The sequence below is a fragment of the Geotrypetes seraphini genome, chromosome 3 (assembly GCF_902459505.1).
Source record: "Geotrypetes seraphini chromosome 3, aGeoSer1.1, whole genome shotgun sequence".
Lineage (NCBI taxonomy): Eukaryota > Metazoa > Chordata > Amphibia > Gymnophiona > Dermophiidae > Geotrypetes > Geotrypetes seraphini.
Window position 1 is genome coordinate 92,612,121 of NC_047086.1, and position 16,411 is coordinate 92,628,531.

General features: G+C 43.1%; 1 protein-coding gene across 1 annotated transcript in view; it reads left to right on the forward strand.

Annotated features, from left to right (window-relative positions):
- The window catches only part of GREB1 (growth regulating estrogen receptor binding 1), a 336,727-nt gene that overhangs the window by 307,523 nt on the left and 12,793 nt on the right, over window positions 1–16,411 (forward strand). The window contains exons 29-32 of the mRNA XM_033939035.1: window positions 102–320; window positions 6,100–6,235; window positions 12,261–12,461; window positions 14,488–14,626. Of these exons, the coding sequence (XP_033794926.1) occupies window positions 102–320; window positions 6,100–6,235; window positions 12,261–12,461; window positions 14,488–14,626 (695 nt within the window). The remainder of the gene's footprint in view (window positions 1–101; window positions 321–6,099; window positions 6,236–12,260; window positions 12,462–14,487; window positions 14,627–16,411) is intronic.

Consider the following 16,411-nt stretch of genomic DNA (forward strand, 5'->3'; position numbering starts at 1 on the left):
AAAAGCACTTGGTGGTTCGGATTCTAGCCTGCGAGCCATAGGTTGAACAAGCTTGATTTATAATGTTGGTTCTTGAAATTGCATATGTTGATACCTTTTAGGGAATATGCATGGCCAGAAAGGAATGTTTCTTTGAAGCACATTCTACAGCACATTGAAGGGACCCCGAATGTTATCCATTACGCCTTGATCGGGATGCGGAAGTGGTCAAGTAAAAGAAAGAGTGGTGGCGTGAAAGAGCCATTTTCTCGCTGCCATCTACATGACTTCATCCTCCTAAATGTGGATCTGACACAGAATGTACAATTCAACCAGAACAGGTGATTTAGGAGCCTGCTTTGTGTCTCTTGGATCTCTTTGTAGTTAAATGCACATACAGTATAACAGGCTGAAATATATTTTTAACATGAGTGTGAACATATGCTCTGGGGCCTGGTTTCTTTGAGTTGCCGTGGCCAGGAACATACATTATTCGTGGTTGCAGCAACACAGAAGTACATTTTCAGCCAGAAGCAGTAACCTGGAGTACTGAAGTACCATGGGCTATTAGTAAAGCCCATGTTAACCTTTTGTGTGGTAAAATAGCACATTCTACCACAGCTTAGTAACTAGGACCTAAATAAGTATGAAATCTATTTTGGTTGCCTTTGTTTGAACTGCCTCTATTCTATTAACTTTCCACCTCTCCCCCATAGAACTCACCAGTGACTTCTACAATAAGTTGTACTTTTCCTCCTGTACGCAAGCATCTCTTAGACCAGAGGTGCCAAAGTCCCTCCTTGAGGGCCACAATCCAGTTGGATTTTCAGGATTTCCCTAATGAAAATGCATGAGATTTATTTGCATGCACAGCTTTCATTGTGTGCTAATAGATCTCATGCATATTCACTGGGGAAATCCTGAAAACCTGACTGGATTGCGGCCCTCGAGGACGGACTTTGATGCCTCTGTCACTACCATGAGTCATTAGATATCATTAACTTAGCTCTCTTTCTTGCTTAAGAACATCAGTATTGCACCCCTACTTCCAATCATTCTTGATTCCTTCATCTTTCTTATCTCCCACCTCGCTGTTTTTACTTTAAATGTGCCACTATCCTATCTTATATTATATTTCTCCCCTTTTTTTCCCCCTCTCTGATTTGGCCTGTCTGTTTGTATTTGTATGCTGTAATTCAGCCCTGCACAACATACGGCCCAAAACAGCTCTCACTGCGGCCCGGCTCTTCCCCCCTAGTTTCACCTTTAAAAGCATCAGAGGAGGGGCAGAACCGTAGCAGAGGGAGCATATGCGGAGACTGACGGCAGCCTGCTAGGTTCTCTCTGCAGGCTGCCATAATTAGCTTGTTGGTCCTAGATAAGCGGCAGCAGCGCTTTTAAAGGTGAGACTAGGGGGGAAGAGCAGGAGCAGAAGCGCGGAGTGAGAGCTCTATTGGGCACAGCGGCGGCAGCGGTCACAGCGCTGGGTGTGGGAAGCAGCGGAGGTAAGGCCTTGCCCGTTGCGAGGGCCCCGGCGGGGGGAGTGCCAGAGACGCTGGATCTGGGCACCGGGGGCGGGGGCAGAAAAGAACCTTGTGGAGTGGCGGGAAAGCAGATTTGAACCAAAAGGGAGGGGGAAGAAAGGGCAGATGCTGGACTAGAGGGAGTAGGGAGGGGAAACACCCTGAACCGAGGAGAGAGAAATTCCAGGCCCTGGGGAGGGGGAAGACAAACAGACAGAAAGGCCTGGATCAAAGGTGAGAAGACTCAAAATGTTAGCAGAAGGAAGATAGAGAGAGGGAGAAACCTGAAACAAAGGGGAGGCAGAAGAGAGGGGGGCAGATGTTGGACTTGGAGTGTATAGAGGGAAGAGACAGAAAGAGACTGCAGAGAGGTGGAAAGATTCTGGACCAGCGAGGAAGGAAGAAGAGAGAGAGAAGCAGAGAAAGACCTGGAAGAAAGGAGAACAAATGCTGGGGGGGGGGGGGGGGGTTTGTAAGCAGAAGAAAGACAGAAAGAGAGGCCTGGACCAAAGGGAAAAGACAGGAGGCCGATGATGGACTATGGGAGGTGCAGACAGAAGAGACAGAGGGGGAGAGAACCTGAGGAAGAACAGAGAGATGGAAGATCATAACAGAGGAGAGAGAGCAAGGGAGATCTGGAACAAAGTTGGTGGTAGGTACAAAGGAGAAATGATACTGGATTTGGGGAGGGTAAGCAGAGGGAAAAGAGAGAGAGACCTGGACCCAAAGGGGATGGGGCTGGATTGTGAAAGAAATGAAGTTCAACCAGAAACTAATTAAATCACCAGACTACAAAGGTAGGAAAAATTGTTTTATTTTCAATTTAGTGATCAAATTGTTTTATTTTCAATTTAGTGATTGAATTTGTATCTACTGTGTGTATTGTATGTATATGAAAAATTAAAGGAAAAAATTGCATTACAATTAGTAAAGGGGGCAGGATCTGGGGCAGAGCTTGGGTGGGTTTAGGGCAGAGCTTGGGAGGTCTGTGGTTGGGGGTGCTTAGCTTGAAGTAGTTGAGAAACACTGCTATAGGCAATCAGCCGCCGCCAGTGCTTCTCCTCTCCTGCCCTCTTCTCTGCTGGCACCCCCTACTGGCATCTCAGGGCCCATCTGGAAGGCCTCTGCGAATGCGCGGATGTCAACATGATGATGTCACACGTGCGTGATGTCATCACGGCAATGCCTGCACACTTCCGGGTGCCTCGAGCCGTGGTTACTACCTGCGGCCCTCGCTTCATTTTTCGACTTCGTTTTGGCCCCGGATCATTTTTGAGTTGTGCAGGCCTGTTGTAATTAATCTAAATGTCTGAAAGTACTAATCTCTGTACCCATTTTAAGTTTTGTACATCATTTAGAAACTTTGATAAGCGATATAATCAAATTTTAAATAAAACTCAAAATTTGTATATAAGTCCCTTGGATTTTTGCACATAACTAACTGCTCTTCTCTATTATTGAAACCCAACTGTCTATCAGCCTATACTTTTTGAGCTTAGATCAGTTCTCATACTATCTTCACCCTCAGATTTGTCCACACTACTGCTGGTCTCTGCAATATCTCTTACAAGAACACTGGAAGAGAATCAGTTGCAGAGCCAATTCCAGAGGTACTCCGCTCATCTTCCTTTCCTCAGAACAAACTCCAATTCACCGACATATTGTGTTGTCTAGCCCTCAACCCATTTCTAATCAAGTTTACCACTTTAAATCTCACCCCTAATTAATTAAATAATGAGACTCCCATGATGTGAAAAAGGCCTTGCTGAAATCCAAGTACACTAAACTAAACTAAACCTTAAGTTTATATACCGCATCCTCTCCACGGAAGTGGAGCTCGGCACGGTTTACAAGAACTTAAAATATAAGAGAAAGGAAAAGGTTTACATGAGCTTATATATAGAATGGAAGAGTAAGGGGGAAAATAGAATTACATGTTAGAGAAGAGCCAAGTTTTCAGTTGCTTGCGGAATAGTTGGAGAGAGCCCAGGTTCCTCAACCACAAGTTATTTACAGCTGATAGGAGGAGTAAGTAGCCTAGTGGATAGAGCTGTTGCCTCAGCACCCTGAGGTTGCGAGTTCAATCCCAGCCTGCTCCCTGTGACTCTAGGTAAGTCATTTAACCCTCCATTACCACAGTTAAATTGTGAGAGAAAAGACTTAAGAGTTCCCAATTACTGTTTAATATATTGTAAACCACTTTGGGTGAATCTCTTCATGAAAAGGCAGTTTTAAAGCTCAATAAATAAATATGCACATAGTACATATTTTAAAGGTAGGCAAAGTCTGGGCAGAGCATAGGCAGGACTCACACTTACACAAATAACTTACAGAATACTGAAGTTTTGAACACATCAGCTAGACTTAAGCATCCACATATGTAAATGGTACCCAAATATATGAGGTACGTAGGTGCTCAAATTGTGCTTGCTATGTAGAGTATGGCGCAGTGGTTAAAGCTCAGCCTCACCACCCTGAGGTTGTGGATTCAAACCCACACTGTTTCTTGTGACCCCAGCCAAGTCACTTAATCCCCCCATTGCCCCAGGTACATTAAATAGATTGTGAGCCTGCTGGGACAGACAGGGAAAAATGCTTGAGTACCTGAATAAATTCATGTAAACCGTTCTGAGCTCCCTTGGGAGAACGGTATAGAAAATGGAATAAATAAATTAAGTGTTCCGTAAAGGGCACTCTGTACAGAATGACCAGTTCCGGAACAGACCCTAGGTCCATCAAGTCCGGCGATCCGCACACACGGAGGCCCCGCCAGGTGAACCCTGGCATAGTATTAGTCCCCATACTCTAAGCTTCTTATAAGAGATGCGCATCTAGCTTAACCTTACCTATGTTCTATGTTTCCTTAAGCCACTCATAAGGAGATGTACATCTAACTTACCTTTAAACCCTGGAACAGTGGATTCAGGGTTTAAAGGTAAGTTAGATGTACATCTCCTTATGAGTGGCTTAAGGTAACATAGAACATAGGTAAGGTTAAGCTAGATGCGCATCTCTTATAAGAAGCTTAGAGTATGGGGACTAATACTATGCCAGGGTTCACCTGGCGGGGCCTCCGCGTGTGCGGATCGCCGGACTTGATGGGCCTAGGGTCTGTTCCGGAGATGGCACTTCTTATGTTCTTATGTTCAAACCTTTTGGATAGAACTCTATGGAAGTGCCAGTTCTTATCTTCTGGCAAATTTTTTCCAGGGCTGTTAGCTTCTCCTCAGCTCTGGTTACTGTTTCTGGCCTCCTTTCACTCTCCCATGTTTTCCATGCCTTTTCTTCCCTTTCCTGGTGCTGCTCCTTTCTGATTTCACCTTTTTCCTATAGTTCTTACTACTGGGGGCCCACAATAAATGGGTGCACCCAAAAGTTTGTAAAGTTGCTTTAAAGTTACTACACTGTTTGCTCCATTGATAAAAAATTTTTGACTCAAGTAAAGAATTAAAGCTGGTGGAGTTTTTTGTAGAACAAGGATGTGTCTTCATCGTCAAACTGTTATTTGAAGTTGATATGTCTGGAGCATTAGTGATATATACTAACTCCAACTTGACACTGAAGTCTTTTTCTCCACTTTTTTGAATAGTCTGCAGAGGTATCCTCATAGCACAGTTTATTTTGAATGCATTTTTTTGCTTGTTTGGATCATATCCATTTACCATCTCATTTTATAAAATACGAAAGAAGCCAGTTAAGAGGTTGAGTGGCATAATATATTTTTTAGTACTTTTTGAGCTACAGCCAATCACTGATGGAGACCTTAGGTCCAAACGAGCTCTACACCCATTGAGGTAGTTAACATTCGTGTATGCTGTGGTGCTAGTATAAATGCTGATGAGGAATTTTAAAAAAAAACAACAACCCCAAAACCTTGTAAAATCGGATTACATGTACATTTTTGGACCACTCAAACTATATCCAGAAAACATCCCACAGCATCTACTTATGTAAGCAGCAGCATTGTAAAACTAGCATTTACATGGGTATGACACTATTGATACGTTTAGGTTCTACAAGACCCTTCTAAAATGGCCTCCAAAGTCAAAAAAAATGTATTCCATATCCACTAAAACAAATTTTAAAAACTTGTATATATATTAAAAAAGCACATAATCCATGTCTAATGACCAGAACACTTGGAAGGGGGGGGGGGGGGTGTTGCATTTCTAATGACATATAAAACCCCTTAAAAACCAGAGGAAATGTCTAGGCCTTCATTTTTGGTGAGGTAATCTGCTCTACCTATTTGTTCAGGTTAAATACTCTTTATGATCTTTTGATATTATGCTCTTCAATAAAAAAATTTTCTAAAAATTGTTAAAAGGTGATCCATATCACAATAAAAAAATAAGCAAAATACAATTGTCATAAGTTAAGAGATATCGAAGGAAAGTATCTTATGCTAAGTGCCAGGAATTTAAATGACATTTTAAAAAGCCTGGATAAACAGGTATGATTTTAAAGCTTTCCTGAGGTGTGAATAGTTTTTTTGTTTCTGAGAATAGCTATTATCCAAAATTTGTTCTGATGCAATTTCAAATGTTCTGTACACACAGTTGACTGAATACAATCTTTTCCCCACCCCCGCTGCTAGATTTACATGTGATGATGTTGACTTCAACCTGCGAATCCACAGCTCTGGCCTCCTCATCTGCCGTTTCAATCGCTTCAGTGTTATGAAGAAGCAAATTGTAGTAGGAGGGCACAGGTCTTTTCATATCAAATCAAAGGTGAGTACAGAGAACAGTTTCCAAAAAATGGTATGGGCCTGTTTTAATTACTGTTGCATAGGTGATGATCTTTGTTAAATTATAAACAATAGTTAACATGAATTACTAAAAATATAGCTATTTTTTTTTCTTGGGGAGATCTTCTCTAAGATTTAAAGATACTAAACAAATGAAAAACAAAAAAGCAAATGCCAAAATTCAATAATTATGCCAGATATAACAGAGAGGACATAGTAACAGTAAATGACGGCAGATAAAGACCTGAAGGGTCCATCCAGTCTGCCCATTAGTTAATTAAAAGCCACTGACTCATCTAAATGGTTCTTTACCTGGTTGAGAAGTGATTGTCAAAGCTGCCCACTTTTTTTTTTTTGGGGTGGAGGATAATGTCATCACAGGATGCCCAAATGAAATGTCTAAAAAGACACCTATTTTGTAAAGCCCTGGCCTACATCTCCGGTGCTTATCCTCGATGGAAATCGCTATTCTCAAAATAGCACCATAGTTTGAGTGATGTGCGACCGGCTCTGTTTTTTCATGTGCTGGCCAATTTCAGCGCCGTTTTGAGAATTCAGTCCTAAATGTTTCTGTATTAACTGGGAGCAGGTACCACATGTTAATGTTACCACTAGACCTCATGGAATTACTGATAACACAATTCATTGTGTGACGAGAATATCCATTTTGTAAAGATTTTTCTATATCGGAGATTATTCATATTTATTGAGGGGAATCAATCTTGCAATGCAAATAAGAACATAAGAATAGCCTTACTGGGTCAGACCAATGGTCCATCAAGCCCAGTAGCCTGTTCTCACGGTGGCCAATCCAGGTCACTAGTACCTGGCCAAAACTCAAGGAGTAGGAATATTCAATGCTACTGATCCAGGGCAAGCAGTGGCTTCCCCCATGTCTTTCTCAATAACAGACTATGGACATTTCCTCCAGGAACTTGTCAAACCTTTCTTAAAACCAGCTATGCTATCCGCTCTTACCACATCCTCTGGCAATGTGTTCCAGAGCTTAACCCCCTCTATTACTAAGGTGCATTAATCGATTTAGCTCACTCTAAACGCTAACGCGTCCATAGACTAACATGCACGCATTAGTGTTTAGCGCGCGCTAAATCAATTAGCATGTGCTAATTGGTTACCGCACCATAGTAAAAGAGGGCCCAACTATTCTCTGAGTGAAAAAAAAATTCCTCCTATTGGTTTTAAAAGTATTTCCCTGTAACTTCATCGAGTGTCCCCTAGTCTTTGTAAATTTTGTCTTGCTGTTTTGAAAATGGACATTTTCTCTACTGAATTTCTGGATATTTTCCCCAAAACATCTAAACTCAGACATCCTATTGAAAATACCCCTCTATTTATTTATTTAAAAAAATGTATAAACAACTTAAAATCTAAGCGGTGTACATGAAAAACATGCATAATATTAATACATACAAAAATGTCCAAAATATAAACAGAATATAAAAATTGCATTTCATAATATTCTAGTACTAGTATAACTGCATAAAACCACAACTCCTACTATATTAATCATCTCCCAATCTGGAGGGACATAGCATAGCCGAAGCTAAGTCGAGGACTTCCCTTCAAACATCTATGTGTGTAAAGAGATGTTATTCAGTATCTGGAGGCCTATTCCTTGTATAGGTTCACCCAATGATATCTTATGTAGGCTTTACTAAATATAAATCATGCCAAATGAATCTGATTGAATTTGTTGATGTGGTAACCAGAGAATTAGATTGAGGAAGTGTGCAAGATTTCAGCAAAGCCTTTAACATGAACATGGAAAAATAGCGTTTGGTAGTACACCGGGGAATCGCAGGAGGAAGAGAGGACAGAGTCATCACCTGTCTGCCTGGAGCAAGAGTGAAGGATGTGACCAACAGGATCTCCAGGATCATAGATGGCGCAGGGGGAGAGGACACCGCTGTGCTTATCCACGTGGGAACAAATGATGTGAGCGGGCGGAAGTATGACAGGGAAGAGCTGAAGGGCCAGCTCCGCTCACTCGGAAGACAACTGAAGATCAGGGAGGTGAAGGTGGCCTTCTCTGAGATCCTCCCAGTACCAAGAGCGGATGGAAAGAGACAAGGGGAATTGCAAGTAATCAACGCCTGGATGAGACGATGGTGCGAAGAAGAAGGCTTCGACTTCGTGCGCAACTGGACGGCGTTCTGGGGAAAAAGCAAGTACTACAGAAGGGACGGACTACACCTCAACAAGGAAGGAGCAAGAGTTTTGGCAGGCAACATGAAGAAGGCAATCGAGAAGGCTTTAAACTGAAAGATAGGGGAAAGCCGACAGTCGACCACCGGTCGATGGCACGGATAGCAGGATGCCCCGACGAAGAAGCCAAGGACTACTACTCCTACACAAGAGAAGACGACCTCACAGCCAATAAGGGAGAAAAAGCAGGAAGGGACAACTCAGACACAGGAGGGGACGACCACACAGCAAACAAGGGTGATAACACAGGAGCAGTAAAGGATACCGTAATTGAAACTATAGGGACGGCCAAGAGTAGAAGGTCCAAAAAGGTAACACGAAGGGAACTTAGATGTATGTATACGAATGCTAGAAGTCTAGGTAACAAAATGGGGGAACTAGAGACAATAGCAAGACATGACATATTGGATATCATTGGCATAACAGAAACATGGTGGAATGAAGAAAACAAATGGGACACAGTACTACAGGGATACAAACTGTATAGAAGAGATCGAGTGGGGCAGAAAGGTGGAGGTATTGCTCTATATGTTAAGGAGGGAATAGATTCTGTTGAAATGGTTACAACAGAAATGAAAGAGAAGCTTGAGTCACTCTGGATCAAAATTCCTGGTCAATATGGCGCAGATACGAAAATTGGCCTTTACTATCGTCCCCCAGGACAGGCGGAGGAAACTGACTCAGAAATGATGGAGGAAATCAAACAAGAATGCAAGACAGGCAATGTAATTATATTGGGAGACTTCAATTTCCCAGGGATAGACTGGAAACTAGCAACCTCCAACTGCGGCAAGGAGGCCAAGTTCCTGGAGGTGCTAGGGGATTGCTTCCTGGAACAAATGGTAAAAGAGCCGACAAGAGGCAACGCCACCTTGGACTTGGTCCTAAATGGCCTCACGGGACCGATAACAGAAGTGGAAGTCATGGTTCCACTGGGAACGAGTGATCACAATGTAATCAACTTTAAACTTGACATCGGGAAAGGGAAACATACCAAAACCTTAACCACCACCTTAAACTTTAAAAAGGGTAAATACAATCGCATGAGAGCCATGGTAGAAAAACGACTCGAGAAGATGGTGGACAAACTTGAAACGGTAGATCAGGCATGGTCCCTACTGAAAAATACTATCACAGAAGCACAAGATCTCTACATTCCGAGGATTTCCAAAGATCGGAGAACAAAGAGCAAAAGAGAACCGGCATGGCTTACCATACAGGTGAAGGAAGCCATAAAAGAAAAGAAGGACTCTTTCAAAAAATGGAAATGCATAAAGACAACCGAAGCTTGGAACAAACATAAAGATGATCAGAAGAAATGTCACAAGGCGGTGAGGGATGCCAAACAGGAATATGAGGAAAAAATAGCCCAGGAGGCCAAAAACTTCAAGCCCTTCTTTAGATACGTGAAAGGGAAAAAACCTGCAAAAGAGGCAGTGGGACCCCTGGACGACCAGGGAAGAAAAGGGTACATCAAGGAAGATAAACAAATCGCAGACAAACTAAATTCCTTCTTTGCGTCCGTCTTTACGAAGGAGGACACCTCAACAATACCTGAAGCTGAGAAAGTGTTTGCAGGAGAAATAGAAGACAGCCTCACCACAGTTGAAGTGGACTTAGACCAGATATACTATCAGATCGACAAACTTAAAACAATCAGAACTGGACAGATACCGGACGACTGGAGGATAGCGAACGTCACGCCAATTTTCAAAAAAGGATCGAGAGGGGAACAGGGCAACTATAGGCCTGTGAGTCTTACGTCGGTCCCCGGCAAGATGGTTGAAGCACTGATCAAGGATAGCATAGTCCGGCACTTGGACGCACACGACTTGATGAAACCCAGTCAACATGGATTCAGGAAAGGGAAATCATGTTTGACGAATTTACTCCAATTTTTTGAGACCGTGAACGAGCAAATTGATAGTGGGAAGCCGGTGGACATAATATACTTGGACTTCCAGAAAGCGTTCGACAAAGTTCCACACGAAAGACTTCTCAGGAAACTACAAAGCCATGGCATAGAGGGAGATATACAAAGATGGATAGGCAAATGGCTGGAAAACCGAAAGCAGAGAGTGGGCATAAATGGGAAGTTCTCCGACTGGGAGAAAGTGACTAGTGGTGTACCCCAGGGCTCGGTACTTGGGCCGATCCTTTTTAATATTTATATCAATGACCTGGAGGAAGGAACATCCAGTGAGATCATCAAGTTTGCAGACGATACAAAACTATGCCGGGCAATCAGATCGCAGGAGGATAGAGAGGAACTCCAGAGCGACTTGTGTCGGTTAGAAAAATGGGCGGAGAAATGGCAGATGAAGTTCAATGTGGAGAAATGCAAGGCAATGCATTTAGGCAATAAGAATAAGGAATACGAGTATACAATGTCAGGTGCAACTCTGGGAAGAGTGAACAAGAAAAGGACCTGGGTGTACTGATAGATTGGACCCTGAAGCCGTCGGCACAATGCGCGGCAGCGGCAAAGAAGGCAAATAGAATGTTGGGCATGATAAAGAAAGGAATCTCGAGTAGATCGGAGAAAGTTATAATGCCGCTTTATAGGGCAATGGTCAGACCACACTTGGAATACTGCGTCCAACATTGGTCTCCCTACCTAAAGAAGGATATAAAACTGCTGGAGAGGGTGCAGAGACGAGCAACAAAACTGGTGAAGGGTATGGAGAAACTGGAATACGAGGATAGACTTATAACACTAGGATTGTTCTCCCTTGAGAAAAGGAGACTGCGTGGGGATATGATCGAGACCTTCAAAATACTGAAAGGAATCGACAAAATAGAGCAGAGAAGATTATTTACATTGTCCAATTTGACACGGACTAGAGGACATGTAATGAAGCTAAGGGGGGACAGGTTCAGGACTAATGTCAGGAGGTTCTGCTTCACTCAGAGAGTGGTTGACGCCTGGAATGCCCTCCCAGAGGAGATTATTGCGGAATCGACCGTCCTAGGCTTCAAGAGCAAACTAGATGCATATCTCCTTAAGAGAGGCATATAAAGATATGGTGGACTATAAATTACGCCAGGTGTACACCTGGCAGGGCCTCCGCGTGTGCGGATCGCCGGACTTGATGGACCGAAGGTCTGATCCGGAGATGGCAGTTCTTATGTTCTTATGTTCTATGGCGATTCATTGTAGTATATTAACGAAGAATGGCTTGCAGTGTTACTCCCCTTCAAACAACATATGAAGACTCCTTGCTCTAAAATGTACTTTGATCCACAATCCCCTGGATTCTATATACAGTATGGCACCCAAAATGGCTCCCAAGCCAATTGATGCCAATAATTGGCTGCTAATAGGCACTAATTGGTATTTGTGCGCACATCCTGCTACGCGCCATTCTGTAACAATGTGTGTCCAAATCCCATGGTTCATGGAGGGACATGGGTGGATCAGGGCATTCTCTAAATTCATACTCATTCCTATAGAATGGGTGTCCAAATTGGGTGCCAGGACTTATACCTGGTTTCAACAGGCGTAACGTTTGGTGCCCAAATGTGGGTGTCGAAATCAGTACTCAATGTTATTCCATAATGGGTGCTAATCTTTGCGTTCCCATTATAAGATAGCATTGAGTGCCAATTTCTTTCTGATTTTTGAGTACTATTTACTGAATCCAGTCCAATATGGTTGTTTTTTGTGGTTTTTTTAAAAATAGTTTTGGAGGGTACATACAAGATGTGTGGTTAAAAAAAAATGTTTTTTAAACATAAAACGTTTATGAAAAGTAAAAGAAAAATATTTTTTTTTTCCTTAGGGTTCTGACACCCCTGTGCCCATCTTGCCTGCTCAATATATTTGTGCCCCAGATAGCAAACACACCTTCCTGGCAGCCCCAGCACAGTTACTGCTTGAAAAGTACCTACAGTACAACAGCCATCGTTTCTTTCCTCTCTCAGTGAAGAACTATAGCTGCCCTGTTCTGACAGTGGATTGCTACCTGAACTTGGGACCACAGGTACAAATCTCAGCGCGAAAGAACCACATGGGGTTTGGGACCCATTAGGGACACGCTGCTAGAGAAAGACCTGGTTGGCATTACTATGAAGATTGTCAAAGTGCCATAATGTTCATGATCCAGTAGAGTGTGAACCTGAGTGATCAGCCATGAGTTTTCACAGGTGACAATGACTCTTCTAAGAATTTAAAGCAAAATTTCTGCTGGAGTCATGTGTGTCCTTATTGTGTTGGCTGAGGTGCTTTAAAATGGTTAATTATGAAGAGTCTATATACAAGCTAAGCATTTTGCCGATAGGCACAGAAAGCATTAACACATGGAGCCAAAGAACAGAGCTGCAAGATAAATTTAAGAAAAACACACTAATGAAAAATCTGCATATTCAATGTTTAATCTAAGGCAGTGCTTTTCGACCCTCTCTTGGAGGCACGCCTTGTCAGTCTGCTTTTCAGGATTAGTACAGTAAATATATATGAGATAAATTTGCATATATTGCTTAGCCATTATATGCCAATCTCTCTCATATACATTCATTATAGTATTCCTGAAAACCCAGCTGGCTAGGCAGGCCACCAGGAGAGGGATGAGAAGCCCCAACCTAGGCATCTAGGGCTTGCCATTCAAAAGGGTAAGGTAATCAGGCAGCAAAGACTCCTGCCCACTGAAAGTACACCAGTGTTCAGTGATAATTAACTGGGCAGTGCCAATGAATATTGGCTCTAATTCTTTCCAAAACTGGACAGAGGCATGGGGCTCCTTTTACGAAGGTGCGCTTGAGTACCTGAATAAATGCATGTAAACCGTTCTGAGCTCCCTTGGGAGAACGGTATAGAAAATTGAATAAATAAATTAAATAAATAAATAGCCAAAAACTACCGCCTGCTTAAAAGGAGGTGGTAGCGGCTAGCGCACATGGCACTTTAGCGTGCGCTAAGCACACGCTAAAACCTCTAGCACACCTTTGTAAAAGGAGCCCTTGGTGATCTAGGGATGGAGTCGGGAAACAGCTAGCATGTATTCATGCATGCATGGGCTATATACTCAGTGCCAGTGGTTGTATAGCTAAGCAACTAGTTAGGACCACACAAAAAGCTATCTTGTCTTTGACTGATTAGATCTAGAGGTGCCAGCAATGAATATTCACATAATTTCCAGGTCACTGATCCTATCTGCCCCCCCCCCTCCCCCGTGTCACCTGATGCGGCAGGGGAGGGAGTGAGTGAGGGGGCTGGATGCAGAGCCTGGCAGAGCAGCCTCGGAGGGGGAACAGGGTGCAGAGCCTGGCAGGGCAAGGCAAGGCAGGGCACTACACTTGAATATTAACCCCCTGGTTTATATTTGAGTCAACCATTTTCCCTCCTTTTTAGGGGGAAAAATGTTACCTTGGTTTATATGGTATGTGCATCTACAGAAGTTTGCTCAGGACCCCATAGCTGGTTAAAGAGCCCCTACACAAGGCATACACCGCTTCCATTGTATGCAAATAGATTTCATGCACACAAACAATTACTTCATGTCACATATGTACTGTAGCAAAAAGTTCATTCAGTCAAGAACATTTTAATACGGGTGGGCAACCATGGTCCTCGAGGCCCACAACCCTAGTGTCTGTGGGCCCTGGCATCTCTATGTGTTGTCCCTGTAATTCTGTGAAGAATTTATTGGTCAACATACGTTAACTCATGCTAAGAGAAAGTGTATAATACTTACATCTACACCATGATTTGTTAATTTTTCCTGGAGTTTATGGTCATTCAAGTATGAGGGATCAAATCAGGCTTCATTTCTCAAGTATGATGGAGGTATGAGATACATGGATATTCACACTGACTTTTACATACCAGGCAGCAAAATTATGGAATAATTTACTTTATAGGTTAAGATCGGTTAGGGAACTTGTAAAATGTGATGCATTTCCCTATGCATTCCTAGCTTTCTGTTTTTGCATCCCACAATGAATTGTTAAAAAGGTATATGCGGTATATAAGTGATATAGGTATTGAATGAGATCCATGTTTTCTTTCAGATTGCAGTGTGCTATGTGAGCTCTCGGCCTCACTCGATAAACATAAGCTGCTCTGGTTTGATGTTTAGTGGGCTGCTGTTACACCTTTGTGACTCCTTTGTTGCTGCTAGCTTTTTGAAAAGGTTTCATTTTCTGAAAGGTAAGTAAATTTGTCTATGGGTTGGGTTTTTTTTGTTTGTTTTTAATTTATTGTTTATTCAACTTTGCAAGAGAGTGGTAGAAATCTGGAACTCTTTTCCAGAGGCTGTTATAGGGGAAAACACCCTTCAGGGATTCAAGAAAAGGTTGGATAAGTTCCTACTGGAACAGAACATACGCAGGTAAGGTTAGACTCAAATAGGGCACTGGTCTTTGACCTAGGGGCCGCCGCGTGAGCGGACTGCTGGGCACGATGGACCACTGGTCTGACCCAGCAGTGGCAAATCTTATGTCCTTAATACAAGAAAAAGCTCCAACAGATAAAACACAACAGTGTACAAATACAAGCTAAACATTAGCTAGCAATCCAGAAACTCAGCAGCCAAATGCACATTTCCTCATGCGGCAAAATAGCCAACCCCCTATCCCCCCTAAAAAAGGACAAAAAAATTATATAGCAATGAGGCCTTTGCTCACCAAAAGAAATCTGTAGAAATCCTAGGGCTCTAATGCCAAGAGAAAAAAGTTTGTCTATGTTTTTATTGGACGTTATCAACTGCCGTTTATGAAGAGATTCACCCACGGCAGTGTTGAGCATGTACAGTTTAAGATAAAATTTATAATTTTGTTAACAGCAGAACAGTAAAATGATCAAATATACACATAAATACAATGGATGGATGATGCCACTCAGTCAGCAACTGACTCATGACAAAACACACAGTGAGGAATTCACCCTGTAATGTTTCACAGCAGAGTACAGGAATGGTTGGCCATTGCTTCCTCCCTTACAGTGTGTGGCACTACTTTGTTGCTGCTGCCCAACATGGGGCCCCTCAGCCTATGGCACCTGGTATTCCTAGGTGGTCTCCCATCTAGGTACCAGCCAAGGCCAACTCTGCTTAGCTTCTGCTAACAAGAGCAGGCCCACTCAGGGTTGCTAGGTCATAGGCCATAGAAGCAATAAATAAGATAAACTTGGAAATGGCAAATTTAAACCTAATAATAGGACTAGCATGAAACTATCAAAATATACACATTTAACAGCACAGCAGAACATTCATTATAGCAGAAATAAAACAGAATATAACAGAAATATGCCATTATAGACAGCATGGAAGAATACTCCTAAACAACATAGATATAATGCGATGTCAGCATTCTACCAATGAAACACCTAATAAGCACTCATTACAACATTCAAATAACTTAGACTTTGAATCTCTTGCAGTAAGCCTCATTTGCATAGTTTTGCTCCTCCTCTCTTACCTCTAGACAAGGGGTGCCCAAAAGGTCGATTGCAAAGGCAACGTAGGTCGATTGCAAAGGCAACGTGAGTCGATAGCGAAGCCCATCCCGGGCTCCGCGATAGACTCACGTTGCCTTTGCATTCTCCCTGTTCCCTGATGCCACAAGAGGCCAGCAGCGACTACAGAAGCGCCTGGCAAGCCAGCCTCCCCCCCCATGTCAATTCTGACGTTGGCGAGGAAGTTCCGGACTAGCCAATTGCTGCCTGACTGGCCCGGAACTTCCTCTCCGACGTCAGAATTGGCGTCGGGGGGGAGGGGGGGGGAAGGCTGCTGGCCTGTTGCGGCATCGGGAAATGGAAAACTTGACGGCAATGGCAGCGGTGGTTTGGGGGCCTGTTCCCAGACATTGGCGGTGGCTTGGGGGCCTGTTTCCATATGACAGCCTGGTGGTGGCTTGGGGAGACAGAAAGACATGGAGCCAGAACGGGGAGACAGAAAGACAGACAGGAAGGCAGAAAGACAGGGAGGCAGAACAG